Here is a 15,289-nt window from a genome sequence, read left to right as displayed (position 1 = left end):
TGAGCAGTATGTTGGAATATGTCCTGTGTAATCATCTACCATTATTTATGGTAAACTGCCTTTTGAGGGGTAGGTTTCAAGTCAATATGGTATAGTGAATAGAACAATATTGAAATCTCCAGTGATGATAGGTTACTTGATTGATTGTTAATTGAATCATCAACATCATGTTTTTAGCTCCTCTTCTGTGCTGCTTCTTGGGATATGGAATGGTAATGATGTATATAAAGTACAAATGGTAGATGAGGGGAGAGATGAGATCTGTTTTCTTCACCTTTTCTAACCCACCAGGTTCTTATCCCCAGTGCTTTGCAGGGCTGAGCCTACCCTCTGTGTCTCTGTACGTATAGCACAGTACAGTACTCTAAAAACCCATTTGAATAGTTTTCATCTGTCCCATTTTACATAACAAGCATAAAGACAATCAAATAATGGATTTTACCCGTTTCCTCTCCTCTCCTTCTTCTGCTTTATGGAACTCTTGTTTATATCATATGATGTTGCCTTGAGTAGTTTCCATGGCAACCGTGATATCTCCATCCCAGTCTTTGATGGTAATGCTTCTTTCTGGGAGCCAGGGAACAGAGGCATCACTGTCTGAGCTGGAAATCATACCTGTTATGTGGTATTCCTACTGGACACACTAGCTGCTGTTTATTTTTTACTCATTCACATTCCTTTATTGTTCAAGTTACATAACAGACAGCGTGATGTGGGCATGATAATATGAAATCCCTGTAGAATTGTTATTTACTGTTGAGAATGCTAGGCTATTCTAACCACCCAGTAGTACTTGATAAATACAGTTGAAAGCTGTTGAAAGCCCATTGATAAAACATCAGTACACAACAAAGGTAGTAATGTAGTTCCTGAAATATTACAACTATAATATTACAACCATATCTTTTACTACTTCTACTGTAAAAAATGTATACAAATGTATGTTCTGACAGAAGATAATACACACTTTGTAATGTTCCCTCAGCCTCCATGCTCCCCCTAGGACAGTAAGGGTTTACAGAGGGAAGAAGAGTTTTGGGTTCACCCTGAGGGGGCATGCCCCTGTCTGTATCGACTCTGTCATCCCAGGTAAGTGATGACACACTGCTGATTACACTTCTCTATGTGGTGCGTTGGGTGGATGAAGTTCTATGTTTTGTGTTGGGTAACACTGTATTGTACTGGGCTGGTATCAGGTGGGTGGTCTTGGCTGTTGGGGATGCTGTAGTCAGTAGTGGGTGTTATGTCTTTGGGATGCTGTGGTCAGTAGTGGGGGTTGTTAGATGTTTGGGATGCTGTGATCAGTATTTTATGTATTTATTTATTTATTTAACCTTTATTTAACTAGGCAAGTCATTGGGATGCTGGGAAAGTGGGATGCTGTGGTCAGTAGTGGAGGTTGTTAGGTGTTGGGGATGCTGTGGTCAGTAGTGGAGGTTGTTAGGTGTTGGGGATGCTGTGGTCAGTAGTGCAGGTTGTTAGGTGTTGGGGATGCTGTGGTCAGTAGTGGAGGTTGTTAGGTGTTGGGGATGCTGTGGTCAATAGTGGAGGTTGTTAGGTGTTGGGGATGCTGTGGTCAGTAGTGGAGGTTGTTAGGTATTGGGGATGCTGTGGTCAGTAGTGGAGGTTGTTAGGTGTTTGGGATGCTGTGGTCAGTAGTGGAGGTTGTTAGGTGTTTGGGATGCTGTGGTCAGTGGAGGTTGTTAGGTGTTGGGGATGGTGGTCAGTAGGTTGTTAGGTGTTGTGGGATGCTGTGGTCAGTAGTGGAGGTTGTTAGGTGTTTGGGATGCTGTGGTCAGTAGTGGAGGTTGTTAGGTGTTGGGGATGCTGTGGTCAGTATTGGGGGTTGTTGTTGGGGTGATCTGATCTAGAGGGGTGTTACCTGAATATACAGTATGTTTCAGGAGGTGGAGGCGTGTCTCTGAGTCAATAACTAATCAAATCAAATGTTATTTGTTACGTACACATTGTCCAACATCCACCCACTGTACAATAAGACAGACAGGACAGTCATGATGGGCCATGCTTTTATTGTTGTATTAGTTTGGGGGCCCTTTAAAGGGATGAGAGGAGGGTGAATACATGGATGGATGGGGATGTTGCTGTGTGCAGTGATGGAGATGTTCTGCTGTAGTTCTAAATGAAGAGGTTGGGGCAGCAGATTGTTAAGAGTGTTGGGCCAGAAACTGAAAGGTTCAAATCTCCAAGCCAACTAGTTGAGAAATCTGTGATATGCCCTTGAGCAAGTTACTTAACTTAACTTAATTGCTCTGGATAAGAGTGTCTGCTAAATTACTAAAATGTCAAATGTTGTACCAGAGTATAATAATATGGGGTTTACCGGATGCTCATCTTTGTTAGGACTGAGGCGGGGGAGGAGTGTGTGTGTGTGTGTGTGTGTGTGTGTGTATGATGCCGACCACCCACTACAGATCTGAGCAGAGGCCAGCAGTAAGTTACTCACTGACTCAGGACAGCTGTATATGGAGATGCTGTGGGTGGATGAGATAAGATCGTGATGTACAGGCATCCATAAGAACACACTGTCTCGTGTCAGAGAGCCTGCATGGCCATGTGGTACTGTACACCTACTTAAGAACGATAAATAATCATAATATTATGCTAAATTGGTTCCTAAAGGCCTACCGGCATAACCCAATACATCAGACAACACATGGTGCATAAAAACAACAACAGTCAAATACCACGTACTGATTTGATTAATGAGGCTTTTATAAATGTTATGTTTTTGCATATCATCTTGGATTGTTATGTGTCTTCCCTCCTTTTCTCTCTGACTCTCATCCCCTTGTCTCTCTTCAGACAGCCCTGCTGAAGACTGTGGTCTCAAACCAGGCGACCGCATCCTTTTCCTCAATGGGCTGGACATGAGGTACACAAACCCGTTATGTCTTTACTTTACCTTATGATGCACACAAGAGAGTGAGTCAAGCTGGGCTGGTGTGTTTCCTTGTGCGCGCACATGCGTGGATGTGTGTGTGGAATGGCATTTGAGAAAATTCTTGTGGGAAGTCCTTTTACGCCCTTTAAACTGACTTATTTTCCCTTTTTATTCTGAACTTGAAGAAGTGTAGGAGTGCCCATTAGAACACAGCCTGGCTGGAATCACATTTGTTCAGGAGGGCTCTGTCAATATTTCACCGCCCATAGCACAATATCACCCACAGTATCACCCACAAATACCTCATTATACCACCCCAGTAACCATGCAAACTATGGGTCACATGGGTGAGTAGTCGAGCGCACTACTGAATACTGTAGATAGTAACTCTCTGTACCTTTCAGTGTCTGTAGGAGCTAGTCCAATGACAGCATCCTTGCACATTGATTTTATTACTGACAGTGACTGTGTGTGTGTGTGTGTGTGTGTGTGTGTGTGTGTGTGTGTGTGTGTGTGTGTGTGTGTGTGTGTGTGTGTGTGTGTGTGTGTGTGTGTGTGTGTGTGTGTGTGTGTGAGTCTTCAGGAGCTGTTCCCATGAGAAGGTGGTGTCCATGCTGCAGGGCAGTGGTGCCATGCCAACCCTGGTAGTGGAAAGCGGTCCCTCTGGTTACTCCCTCCCTGACCAGGAGGACACTTCCCCAAGCGTGGCCCCTTCAGTGGCCCCAAGGTCCCGCTCCCCGGTCCCCCTCAGCTCTCTACAGTGGGTGGCTGAGATCCTCCCACCCAGCATCAGGGTCCATGGACGCACCTTTAGCCAGCAGCTGGATCACCTGCTCACCGTGCAGGAGAGATACACCATCTGCAAGGCCCTGGAGACCTTCTTCCAACACAGGTGGGGGGGTGGGGTATTAGAGGATGGAGAGAGAGACAGAGAGGGAGAGAGACAGAGAGACAGAGATACAGAGAGAGAGAGAGAGAGAGAGAGAGAGAGAGAGAGAGAGAGAGACAGAGATACAGAGAGGGAGAGAGACAGAGAGACAGATACAGAGAGAGAGAGAGAGAGACAGAGAGACATAGATACAGAGAGAGAGACAGAAAGACAGAGAGACAGAGAGACAGAGAGAAAGAGAGAGAGGGAGAGAGAGAGAGAGAGAGAGACAGAGAGACAGAGAGAGAGGGGGGAGAGAGAGAGACAGAGAGAGAGAGAGACAGAGAGAGAGACAGAGAGAGAGAGAGAGAGACAGAGATACAGAGAGACAGAGAGACAGAGAGAGAGAGACAGAGAGACAGAGAGACAGAGAGAGAGAGGTATTTTATCTCCTTTCAAATGTCAGGAATGATGTTTTATTCATTTGAAATGGCTCACACATCAATAGTAGATATTACATACATTTTATGTTTACCTACCCTAAAGGAGAGTTACAGAAACATAATCTGACAGTTCCCTACCAAATAACATCCTACCCCTCAATAATCTGCTTGAATCCTAATATGGTTCATTACATCTTATTACATGCACTAAATGTAAATGATATAATATCTACATTATATAATGGTAAACTTGTCTAATCTAAAGCAATACATGTTATTTTACAGAGTACAGAATCAAAGAGTCACCAAGACAAATTCCCTATCAACGTTACTGAATAGCAATAAACCTTTTCGAAAGTAGGAATTTCTTTTGATACTTTTATTTTGGCATGTTTGAGAAAGTGAACTTGCACACGTTAACAAGCTACCAGGTGCATGGGGGAAAAGTATTCTTAATGATAAAAAGAAGAAAAACTCCAGCACACTGGTAGGAGTTGAGTTGTACCTCCCCAATACCTTGATGAACCATTGGTTAAAATATCTATTCAATTCATGGAAGAATGAATATTACCAGTGTGCCTGAGATTTTTATTTATTTTTATTTTAGCATGTTTTAAAATACTTTTTGTAGCAACAAAAACGTCAGATTTCGATTTTTTTTGTCTGTGCTGTTCAGAAGTATCTAAAATAGTGACTTTTTCATTGTATATGTTCAGGAACGTGGACACCCTGATTGTTGATGTGTTCCCGGTGTTGGACACTCCAGCCAAGCAGGTGATCTGGCAGTTCATCTACCAGCTGCTGACCTACGAGGAGCAGGAACACTGTCAGAGCAAGATCTCACGCTTCCTGGGCTTCAAGACCGCAGGTGGGTTAGCCATTAGCAACATCTCTCTGCCTGCTTGGTTGGGTCTGTTGTGTGTGAGTGATTTGAGTTGGATGTGGGGTCTCTGTCTGGTTATGCTCTCACCAGTTTAGATTTGATATAATGTTTTGTCTTTCAGAGTGGAAGATTGCTTTGCATCTTTGCAGGCAAGGCCTTGCAGAGGCAAAAACGTAGACAACTAGAAGTTACAATGAAAATAGCTGACAACTAGAGAATATATTTATTGTTCAGTGGGAGTTGGGTGGGATTTTCTTAGATATTTCCTCCTGTCATTCTAATTCATTTGAATTCGTCTCTCTCTTTCTCTGTGTGTGTGTGTGTGTGTGTGTGTGTGTGTGTGTGTGTGTGTGTGTGTTCAGCAGCAGAGCCTGAGCCAGAGCCAGGTGCAGGACATGAGCACCACAGGAGGAGCAGCTCAGTGCGTGTGTCAGGTACCTCCTACAGAGGCACCGTACGGGAGAGGAGCTCTGACGACTGCATCATCGGAACACACTTGGGGATGGGTACGAATGTGATCAGCTCAACAACTATTTGTCCTTATCCTTGATTGGAAGGGTTTCCTCTCAACTAGCCACTCCAGGGCTGAGGGTTGACTTGCTGCTTCTAACAGATAACATCTATCCAAGCCAAGTATTGCATTAAGCCCATCTTAACTCTCATAGGGCCAAATCCTAACTTGAGAAATGCCTACAGTAACTTGGAATTTAGCATAAACCTCACATTGACGCCAATGGGAGATTTGTGCAGAAATTCAAGTTACAGGTGTACTGTGTAGTGTACAGTAAATCTCAAGTTAGGATCCAGCCCATAGCTGAAAATGCACTAGGCCTCTGTCACTTCTCCATGCTGTTAAGGACATTATGACGCTTCCTGCTGTCTCCTGCTGTCTCCCCTCCTCTCTGGGCTTGAGAGGAGGTGGATCCTCATGACTGTTTGTCCCTTCATGTGGACGCAGGGATTCATGTGGATGCACCAGGGAGTGGGACACCTGGAGAGAGACAGTGTGGAGACGGCACCTCCTTCCCAGAGTCCCCTGACCTGAATCACGTGGGTATAAAACTGCAACACAATGGTCAGCCATGCAGAACCAGCGGTGCTGACGAGCCATCTGTTTATAAAGAGAACTACTTACAGGGCTCCGCTGTACTGCAATGCTTTTACCAGTGCTTTAGGAAACACTTTATCTGGACGTCTGCTCACAAACTGTCTGTAAATAGTATTACATAGTTACAGTATGTTCATATTTTAAAAAAGACAAATATGACGCATGTTGTTTAGGATTTTTACTCAAGGTTAATAATGGTTAACAAACTATCTAGTAATGATTCATAAAGCGTTTATAAGCAGACCTTGTGATAAAGAGTTCCTAGTGCTTTGTGCTAACGGCCTGCTCACACCCCCTACGACCCCTAGATGTCAGGAGTGTACACAGAGCTGGAAAGTGTGTACACAGGGAAGAATGCCATGCAACAGAGTCACAGTCGTTGCTCTCCACTGACCCTACCAGACTTTGAGGAGCTGGGACAGATTGACGCCTATGGCCAGTCTCCTGCTCGCTCCTCCCTCAGTCAAGGTAGCACAGGTAACACAGACACACACACACATTGACATGGCAACCACTTGAAGCCAATGGTCAGTATATCATAAAGGTTACAACGACATCACCATTAACGTTGTCACTCATGCTCGCTTTAAGGATGACAAATTAGATCATTTAAGATGGAACCCATCTGGTTTAAGAGACTTCTTTAGAGTAAATTGAACAAACAGCTGCCACGTGGGTCAAGTTTTATTTCAACCAAATAAAACGCAGAGTCACAAAGTCCTTTGTTAGATATCTTTGAAATAATGCAGCGTTTCTTCTCCCCCCCACAGGGAACCGTAAATCAGGATTGTCTCTGACATGGAAGGAGCCTCTGCCCGACCCTCTGTATGAGTTCTATCATGAGGGAACCACCCCGTCTCCCGGTAGCGTTGACTCCAACCCTTACGTGAGCCTGGAGAGCCCCCCTCCGTCTCCACAACACTCGGATGACCCCACCAGCCCCCTGTCCAGACGCAGGAAGCTCTTCACCTTCTCCAGACCCCCCCGGAGCAGGGACACGGACAAGTTCCTGGACGCTCTGAGCGAACAGCTGGGACACCGTGTCACTCTGGTGGATAACTTCCTCCCTGGAGAGAACGATTATGAGGAGGTGAGAGACAGAGACAGTAGATGAAGAGATAGTCACTGTGAGGAGGTGAGAGACAGAGACAGTATATGAAGAGATAGTCACTGTGAGGAGGTGAGAGACAGAGACAGTAGATTAAGATATAGTCACTGTGAGGAGGTGAGATACAGAGACAGTAGATGAAGAGATAGTCACTGTGAGGAGGTGAGAGACAGAGACAGTAGATGAAGAGATAGTCACTGTGAGGAGGTGAGAGACAGAGACAGTAGATGAAGAGATAGTCACTGTGAGGAGGTGAGAGACAGAGACAGTAGATTAAGATATAGTCACTGTGAGGAGGTGAGATACAGAGACAGTAGATGAAGAGATAGTCACTGTGAGGAGGTGAGAGACAGAGACAGTAGATGAAGAGATAGTCACTGTGAGGAGGTGAGAGACAGAGACAGTAGATGAAGAGATAGTCACTGTGAGGAGGTGAGAGACAGAGACAGTATATGAAGAGATAGTCAATGTGAGGAGGTGAGAGACAGAGACAGTATATGAAGGTTTAGTCACTGTGAGGAGGTGAGAGACAGAGACAGTAGATGAAGGTTTAGTCACTGTGAGGAGGTGAGAGACAGAGACAGTAGATGAAGGTTTAGTCACTGTGAGGAGGTGAGAGACAGAGACAGTAGATGAAGGTTTAGTCACTGTGAGGAGGTGAGAGACAGAGACAGTAGATGAAGGTTTAGTCACTGTGAGGAGGTGAGAGACAGAGACAGTATATGAAGAGATAGTCAATGTGAGGAGGTGAGAGAGCCAGAGAGTCACAATTAGACAATGTGAGCTCTAAGAGAATTGGTTTGAAATGTTAATGATACCAGATCAAATTCGACAACAGGCCGTCTGTGCCTACAGTAGTGTCATTGAGTTATTTAAGTATCTACAGTGGAGTAAATCCAATGTTTATGAATAAGATACAGACGGTACGGTATGTGAAGTTGTTATTGTGTCGACAGATACAGTATTTATGGAGTTGGTTTCCATTGTTTCTGAAGAAAAGCGGTGCATATGAATAGGAAATGATTAGATACATTATCGTCGTACAATAAAGGTTGTTTATAAGGTGTGTGCAGACTATTCAGGATGTATACAGTGATAACATGACCATCAGATTATATACAGTATGTGTGCATCTGATTGTAAGGTTTCTGAAAACTGTATAAGGTTATAAGATGTAAATCAGATGACATGGGTGTGTCTAATTATAAAGAATGAGAATGATCATTATCTGCTGTGTCCAGATGAGTTTCCAGGATGAGCAGGAAGTGAGCTACCTCCCCCACCAGCTGAGCAGTGCCAGCAGTGAGGACATCAGCAGCAACGATGACGCCACCTCCCTCACCTACTCCTCCGGGTCAGAACACATCCCCATTCCCCCGCCCCCCAGAGCGCCCCGCCGCCCCCGCCCTTCCCCACCCCCTACCCCCCGCCACCATTCGGCTTCTCTGACCCCCTCCCCATTACCTCGGTCCTCTCTCGCTTTTCCCCCGAACACATCCCCGGGCGCGCATGTCCTTCCAGCCGCAGCACCCCATCATCCCCCTCCCCCGCCTCCTCCACGGACCTTCACGTACAACAGGCCGACACTACACAAGGTGCTGCCGACCAGGGATGAACTACAGGGCCGTTTCCACCACCAAGCACCCCAGATGACTCTCCCCCTGGCCCCTTGCTACTCTCCCCAGCCCTCTCGCCCCAGGAACCTGCCCCGCCAGGCCAGCCAGCCTCAGCCCCTGACCCAGCCCATCCTGTGTCCCCAGCCCTCCCCTCAGCCCAACAGGCAAAGCCAGCTCGCCCTCCAGAGACACCACCAGCTTCACCACCAGCCCTATCAGCCCAGGCTGAGCCACCAGCCCTACCAGCCCCAGCTAAGCCACAGCCTGCCCCCAGACCCCACACCTGTCCCAGCCCCAGAGTCACCCTCTCCAGCCCCCTCTCCTGTCCCAGCCCCAGAGTCACCCCCCAGGCCCCTCACCTGTCCCAGCTCCAGAGTCATCCCCCCCAGGTCCCTCACCTGTCCCAGCCCCAGAGTCACCTTCCCCAGCCCCTTCACTCAAAGACCTACGAGACCCCTGTCTCAGTGTCAGAGCTCCAGAAACACAAGGTGCCCCCACCACCCCCTCCACCACTGCCGCCCCCATGCGACCCGCCTCCGCTGCCCAATTCCAGTCCCTGTGCTGGGGACACCAACCACATGAGTGTCAAGAGGCTACGCTGGGAGCAGGTAGAGAACTCTGAGGGGACCATCTGGGGACAGGTACGTGTGGAGTATATTATATTAACCCTGAACCTGGAATAATACTGTTTGTTGTTGTTTTGTTCAGACATGTATTGACAGATACTTTGTCTGCTTTAGCTTGGAGAGGACCCTGACTATGACAAACTGAGTGACATGGTGAAGTACCTCGATCTAGAGCTGCACTTTGGTACCCAACAGAGTTCCAGTAAGTTCTTTATTATGACCTCTTTTCATCAAACATCTCATCTCGGGGTGTCATATCATATAATGTATTCATATCACTGTTTCTGTTTTACCAGTTAAACCACCTCTATGATGCAATTTTTTAATATTGTCCTTCTACCGTCATTGTCTCTGATTTGATATTTATTTATTTTAACATGGAGTCCCACTGAAGGTCTCTTTTGCAAGGGAGCCATGCATATATAATGCAATATAATGATTTTATATCATCGCTGTGTAAGAGTACATCACATTCATTAATTCAACATGGCTTTTTTTTGTGTTTCATTGTGTAAGTGTATTGCTGATATTCCATGTTGTTGCCTTCACAGTTCACCAAGTTGTCCCATGGTCTACTAAGCGCCTCCATTCACCTACTCATCAAATCCATTATCCATATGGCACCACCTCCCATCCCATCTCTCCTCTCTTCTCTCATTACCCATCCATCTTTAGTGCCTGTTAGTGTTTCCACCTCTGGTGCCTGGAGAGCAGCATCCTTACACTGTGATTAAATGTGTCAGTCTCTCTTCCAGAGCCAGCCTTCCTGCCCGAGAGCTTCAAAAAGAAAGACGTGGTGGAGATTCTGTCTTATAAGAAGGCCTACAACGCCTGTGAGTATGACCATGCCGTAGCCCCCAGGGATCTGAACCTTTCTCTCAATGATCTGAACATACCCTCTATGGCCACGTGGCTCAAACACAGGTTCTCTGATTTCTACAGAAGCAGTTGAATGGTATTGTTATTGTTGTTGTTTTTGATCAATGAAGGCCTGTGACTGTCAATGACTGTTTTGTAGTGTGTTTTCTGTGAACCCCAGGATGAGTATCAGTTGCTTTTGTAACAGATCCAAATAAAATACAAATAAACCTAGTCTCCTCCATCCCTCCATTCCATTCCTCCTCTCCTCAGCCATCCTGATCGCCCACCTGAAGCTGTCTCCAGGTGAGCTGCGTAAGGTGCTAATGACAATGACCACAGACAGGCTAGAGCCGGCCCACATCAAGCAGCTGCTGCTCTACGCCCCCGATGACCAGGAGGTCAAACAGTATCAACGCTTCGACCAGGACTCCGCCAAACTCAGCGACCCTGACCAGTTTGTCCTGCAGGTAACAGAGACACTGTTGTGTCAATGTTTCCCAAATGGTGGATCGGGACGTTGTTTATATTGGTCCAGTCAAATCAAATGAAATTTGATTTGTCACATACACGTGTTTAGCAGATGTTATTGCGGGTGTAGTGAAAATCCGTCTAGGCTGCGGCTAGAATGTTTAAAAAGATCTATTTCAGTATTTTACTGTATAATATAGTAGTAGTTTACCACAGTATTATGCTACTATACTAGCAATAGTAACAATATTTTTCAAGTTCATAATCTGTGTGCCCAGATGCTGATGGTCCCTGAGTATAAGACTCGTCTGCGGAGCCTCCATTTTAAGACGACCCTGCAGGAGAAGACAGAGGAGATGAAGGCTGGATACGAATGTATCTACAAGGCCTCAGTGGAACTCAGGAGCAGCAAGAAACTGGCCAAGATCCTCGAGGTAATACAACCACTGTAACTCGCTCCGTGGGAGATGAATACAGGAGCTTAATGGTTGAGAAATGGCAAACGACTGTTGATTTCATATTCTTTATGGTACCCTGCTGTCAAAATCTAAGGTTATTAAAGAACCAGGAGGATTTAAGACCAAAGACCCAAGATGATTCAGTTAAGAATTGCAATTTTGAAGATTTGTCTGTCTGTAAAATCATATAGGATAAGGTAACAAGAAACAGACTCGGAGGTATGCATAATGTTTTTATTGTGTTGTGTTACCTGTAAACAGTTTCTAAACCTCTGTTTCTGTTGACAGTTTGTGCTGGCAATGGGGAATTACCTGAATAATGGTCAACCCAAGACGAACAAAACCACTGGCTTTAAGATCAACTTTCTCACTGAGGTATGGATGGATGTTCATGCTCTTGCTGACTGTGCTTTAGCCTCATTTGCCTCTATAGCAGTGGTTCTCAAACTAATTCTCAGGGATCCCCAAATGTTTCACAATTTTGTTGTAGCCCTGAACTAACTCACCTGATTCACCTAGTCAAGGGCTTGATGATTAGTTGACCATTTGAATCAGGTGTGCTAGCTGTGTAATAGTTCAAATACGTGGAATGACTAGAGGTCCCCGAGGAGAGGTTTGAGAACCCTTGCGCTATAGTATTTGTGTTGTCTTTGCTTTCTAATGCCAAATCCTATCTCACCTTAATTCTTACAGCTCAGCACCACTAAAACAGTGGATGGTAAATCCACCTTCCTCCACATTCTTGCCAAATCGCTATGCCAACACTTCCCAGAACTGTTGAACTTTGCCAGGGACCTCACAACCGTACCACTCGCAGCCAAAGGTACAGTGAGACGACACCACACAATGTTCTTAACCTGGTTCCATCCTTCAGCGGGACTCTGAGGTTCACTAGCAGAATGAACACCTTCTATTTAGTACATTTACACAGTCCACAATATGTTCTAAAAGTCATGTTCTTATCCGTTTCCTGATAACCCCTGGTCGTTTCCTGATAACCCCCGGTCGTTTCCTGATAACCCCCGGTCGTTTCCTGATAACCCCCGGTCGTTTCCTGATAACCCCCGGTCGTTTCCTGATAACCCCCGGTCATTTCCTGATAACCCCCGGTCGTTTCCTGATAACCCCCGGTCGTTTCCTGATAATCCCCGGTCGTTTCCTGATAATCCCCGGTCGTTTCCTGATAATCCCCGGTCGTTTCCTGATAGTTCCTTTTCAACATTCCGACATGCCTTACAGCAGTCATCGCATAAGACTGAAACACGACAGCAATTACTTTATAATGAATGGCATTCACATTAGACACTTGAATTTGCAATGGATTTGTCTCATATGAGTCATACTGTATGGTTTTGTATTGAACTTTCTCTGCAGTGAATCAGCGAATCCTGACAGCTGAGCTGGGTGACCTCCACTCCACCATCCAGGACATCAGGACAGCATGTCAGATGATCCCTGCCACGGCTGAGGACCACTTCGCTGCTGTCATGAGTGTATCCTTTTATCGACAACAACAATTCCCTTCACAACAGAACATTTCCCACACACACACATAATCATGGTAGATAGTATAGTTAGTGTGTGCCACACAGTAACACACTGTAGTGATTAGTAGTAAGTAATTACACTGTAATTGTATATAATTACACCATACATAACAGTCATCAGGATGTTACTAGTCAGAATGTTTCACTGTGCTTTAAATGGTCTGACAGTTTGACAGTTTTATCCTTGACCCTGGAGATAAAGGGCTTCCTGGAGAACAGTCACCCAGCGGTTCAGTCTCTGGACTCTCTGCAGCTGAGAGCCATGGACGAGTTCACTAAGGTGGCCTCTTACTTCGGAGAGGACAGCAAAGTCACCTCCACTGAGGCCTTCTTCGCCATTTTCGCTGAGTTTACTTCCAAGTTTGAGGTGAGCCGGTAGCCATAGTGATGCCCTTGATAGGTCTCTGTCCGTACAATTTGACAGCATTCAAGTGTGTCTGTGACTCATGTATGATTTTGATTGGTTGATGTTTTCCAGAAAGCACTGAATGAGACCCAGGCTACAGAGAACCCCTGTATTCCCAGAGTGGCCTCTCCCCTTGCCTGGTAGAGATCAGAGACTGGATAACCCCTTTGCTCTCCTCAACCAAAGTGCCAAGATAACACAAAGAAACAGTCACAGCTACTGGGACACAAACAACACAATGACCTATGGCCAGGAGTTCTTCCTGAACATGTCATCTGACCAGAAAGAACTCTGAGCCCTAGGGCCCACAGTTGTCCCTGGTAAGGTCAAGTAGTACAATAAATTAGTAATGAAGATTAATATGTTTAGATAAGAGTATATATTTGATATTGGATTATATGAAATTGAAATTATATTGAAATTGTAAAGCATAGATGTATATGGAAATTACATTTTAGATGGCTGATAGTCAAACATATATGAATGTTATCTAGAGCTGAGCACAATTTTTAGGACTTGATCTGAAAAGTGCACAACAACAGAAACTAAAATTCCATTCACACACACTCACTGCCTCTTAGATTATGTGATGATAGAACGCAGTATTAACCTACCAAGAATCATTACATTGGCATGACAATAGTACTGTGAATTATTATTTTAAAAATTAGAAGCTTTCTGGTGTCAACGTACCTGCAGTCATCCTAACGTACCTGCAGTCATCCTAACGTACCTGCAGTCATCCTGACGTTTGGCATTTCAAAAGTTCCACTCGGCAGGGGAAACAAAAAATATTGCCAGACTCCTGCGGGTTTTAAGCGTTTTATAGGATGATGAACCACATGAAATAAGAGGGTTAACCCACCGGGGCTAGTATATGGATAGCTGATAACAGAAAGACATCAATTCATTTGAGTGGTCTTGGCAGCTCTTACTGTCACTGTGGTTGGTATTGATGAACCGTCCATCTCTGCCATAAATTCACCTGAATTTGTATCTTGTTTTAGAACAAATGTTCACTTTTTTTCTGATGTTAATTTAAAGCTGTTTTGATGGTATTTCTTTAATACTGTACGTGTTTCTACTTTCCCTCCATAATTCCTTTTTACATTGAAATTTCAGACAGAGCTGCCATCATGAAAATACAGATGTATTTATTTACAGACCTGTCGTACCAGGCAATTTGTCATCATGTTCAAAAAGACACTGCAACACATTTAAATATTGCCACTAGTGCAGTACAGTGTTGACAACTGTCCGAAGCATTTGCATGTTTGTATAGGTGTTGTTTTGTGTTATATCTGGATTTATTTACTTTTATTATATTCTGACAAATTGGGTCTGAAATGTAGGCCTATTATAACATTTGGTCGATTGAAGTTTATTGTTAATTTATTGAAATGTTCATTTTGTAAAAGTGTGTTTTATATGTTTTCATTGATATTATTGGAGTACTTTGTATAGTTAAAAAAATATTGACTTTTTATGTTGGCCATATGGTTGCTTCTGGATCGGTTGCATTTGGATCTGTAAAAAAAAACATGAATGCTTGACAAATAAATCTGCCTGATAAAGTGGAATTTGTTTTGTGGTGATGCTGTTGCCATAGTAACAGGAAATGGCAGTAAATCATTTACATTTACATTTACATTTAAGTCATTTAGCAGACGCTCTTATCCAGAGCGACTTACAAATTGGTGCGTTCACCTTAAGACATCCAGTGGAACAGCCACTTTACAATAGTGCATCTAAATCTTTTAAGGGGGGTGAGAAGGATTACTTTATCCTATCCTAGGTATTCCTGAAAGAGGTGGGGTTTCAGGTGTCTCCGGAAGGTGGTGATTGACTCCGCTGTCCTGGCGTCGTGAGGGAGTTTGTTCCACCATTGGGGGGCCAGAGCAGCGAACAGTTTTGACTGGGCTGCGCGGGAACTGTACTTCCTCAGTGGTAGGGAGGCGAGCAGGCCAGAGGTGGATGAACGCAGTGCCCTTGTTT

At 44.8% G+C, this 15,289-nt stretch overlaps 1 protein-coding gene across 1 annotated transcript in view; it reads left to right on the top strand.

The window, feature by feature from the left end:
- The window catches only part of LOC115144485 (delphilin-like), a 41,760-nt gene extending 26,897 nt beyond the window's left edge, over positions 1–14,863 (top strand). The window contains 24 exon segments of the mRNA XM_065002502.1: positions 986–1,089; positions 2,824–2,893; positions 3,486–3,794; positions 4,499–4,570; positions 4,930–5,081; positions 5,459–5,602; positions 6,055–6,146; positions 6,513–6,681; positions 6,975–7,294; positions 8,554–8,695; positions 8,698–8,805; positions 8,808–8,846; positions 8,849–9,203; positions 9,205–9,276; positions 9,278–9,569; positions 9,669–9,756; positions 10,310–10,387; positions 10,686–10,882; positions 11,162–11,317; positions 11,630–11,716; positions 12,035–12,164; positions 12,716–12,834; positions 13,091–13,255; positions 13,367–14,863. Of these exon segments, the coding sequence (XP_064858574.1) occupies positions 986–1,089; positions 2,824–2,893; positions 3,486–3,794; positions 4,499–4,570; positions 4,930–5,081; positions 5,459–5,602; positions 6,055–6,146; positions 6,513–6,681; positions 6,975–7,294; positions 8,554–8,695; positions 8,698–8,805; positions 8,808–8,846; positions 8,849–9,203; positions 9,205–9,276; positions 9,278–9,569; positions 9,669–9,756; positions 10,310–10,387; positions 10,686–10,882; positions 11,162–11,317; positions 11,630–11,716; positions 12,035–12,164; positions 12,716–12,834; positions 13,091–13,255; positions 13,367–13,438 (3,532 nt within the window). The 3' untranslated portion in view covers positions 13,439–14,863.
- Positions 14,864–15,289: the final 426 nt, after the last annotated feature.

This window comes from Oncorhynchus nerka, linkage group LG16 (genome assembly GCF_034236695.1).
Source record: "Oncorhynchus nerka isolate Pitt River linkage group LG16, Oner_Uvic_2.0, whole genome shotgun sequence".
Classification (NCBI taxonomy): Eukaryota; Metazoa; Chordata; class Actinopteri; order Salmoniformes; family Salmonidae; genus Oncorhynchus; species Oncorhynchus nerka.
This window is presented reverse-complemented; position numbering and strand designations above follow the sequence as displayed.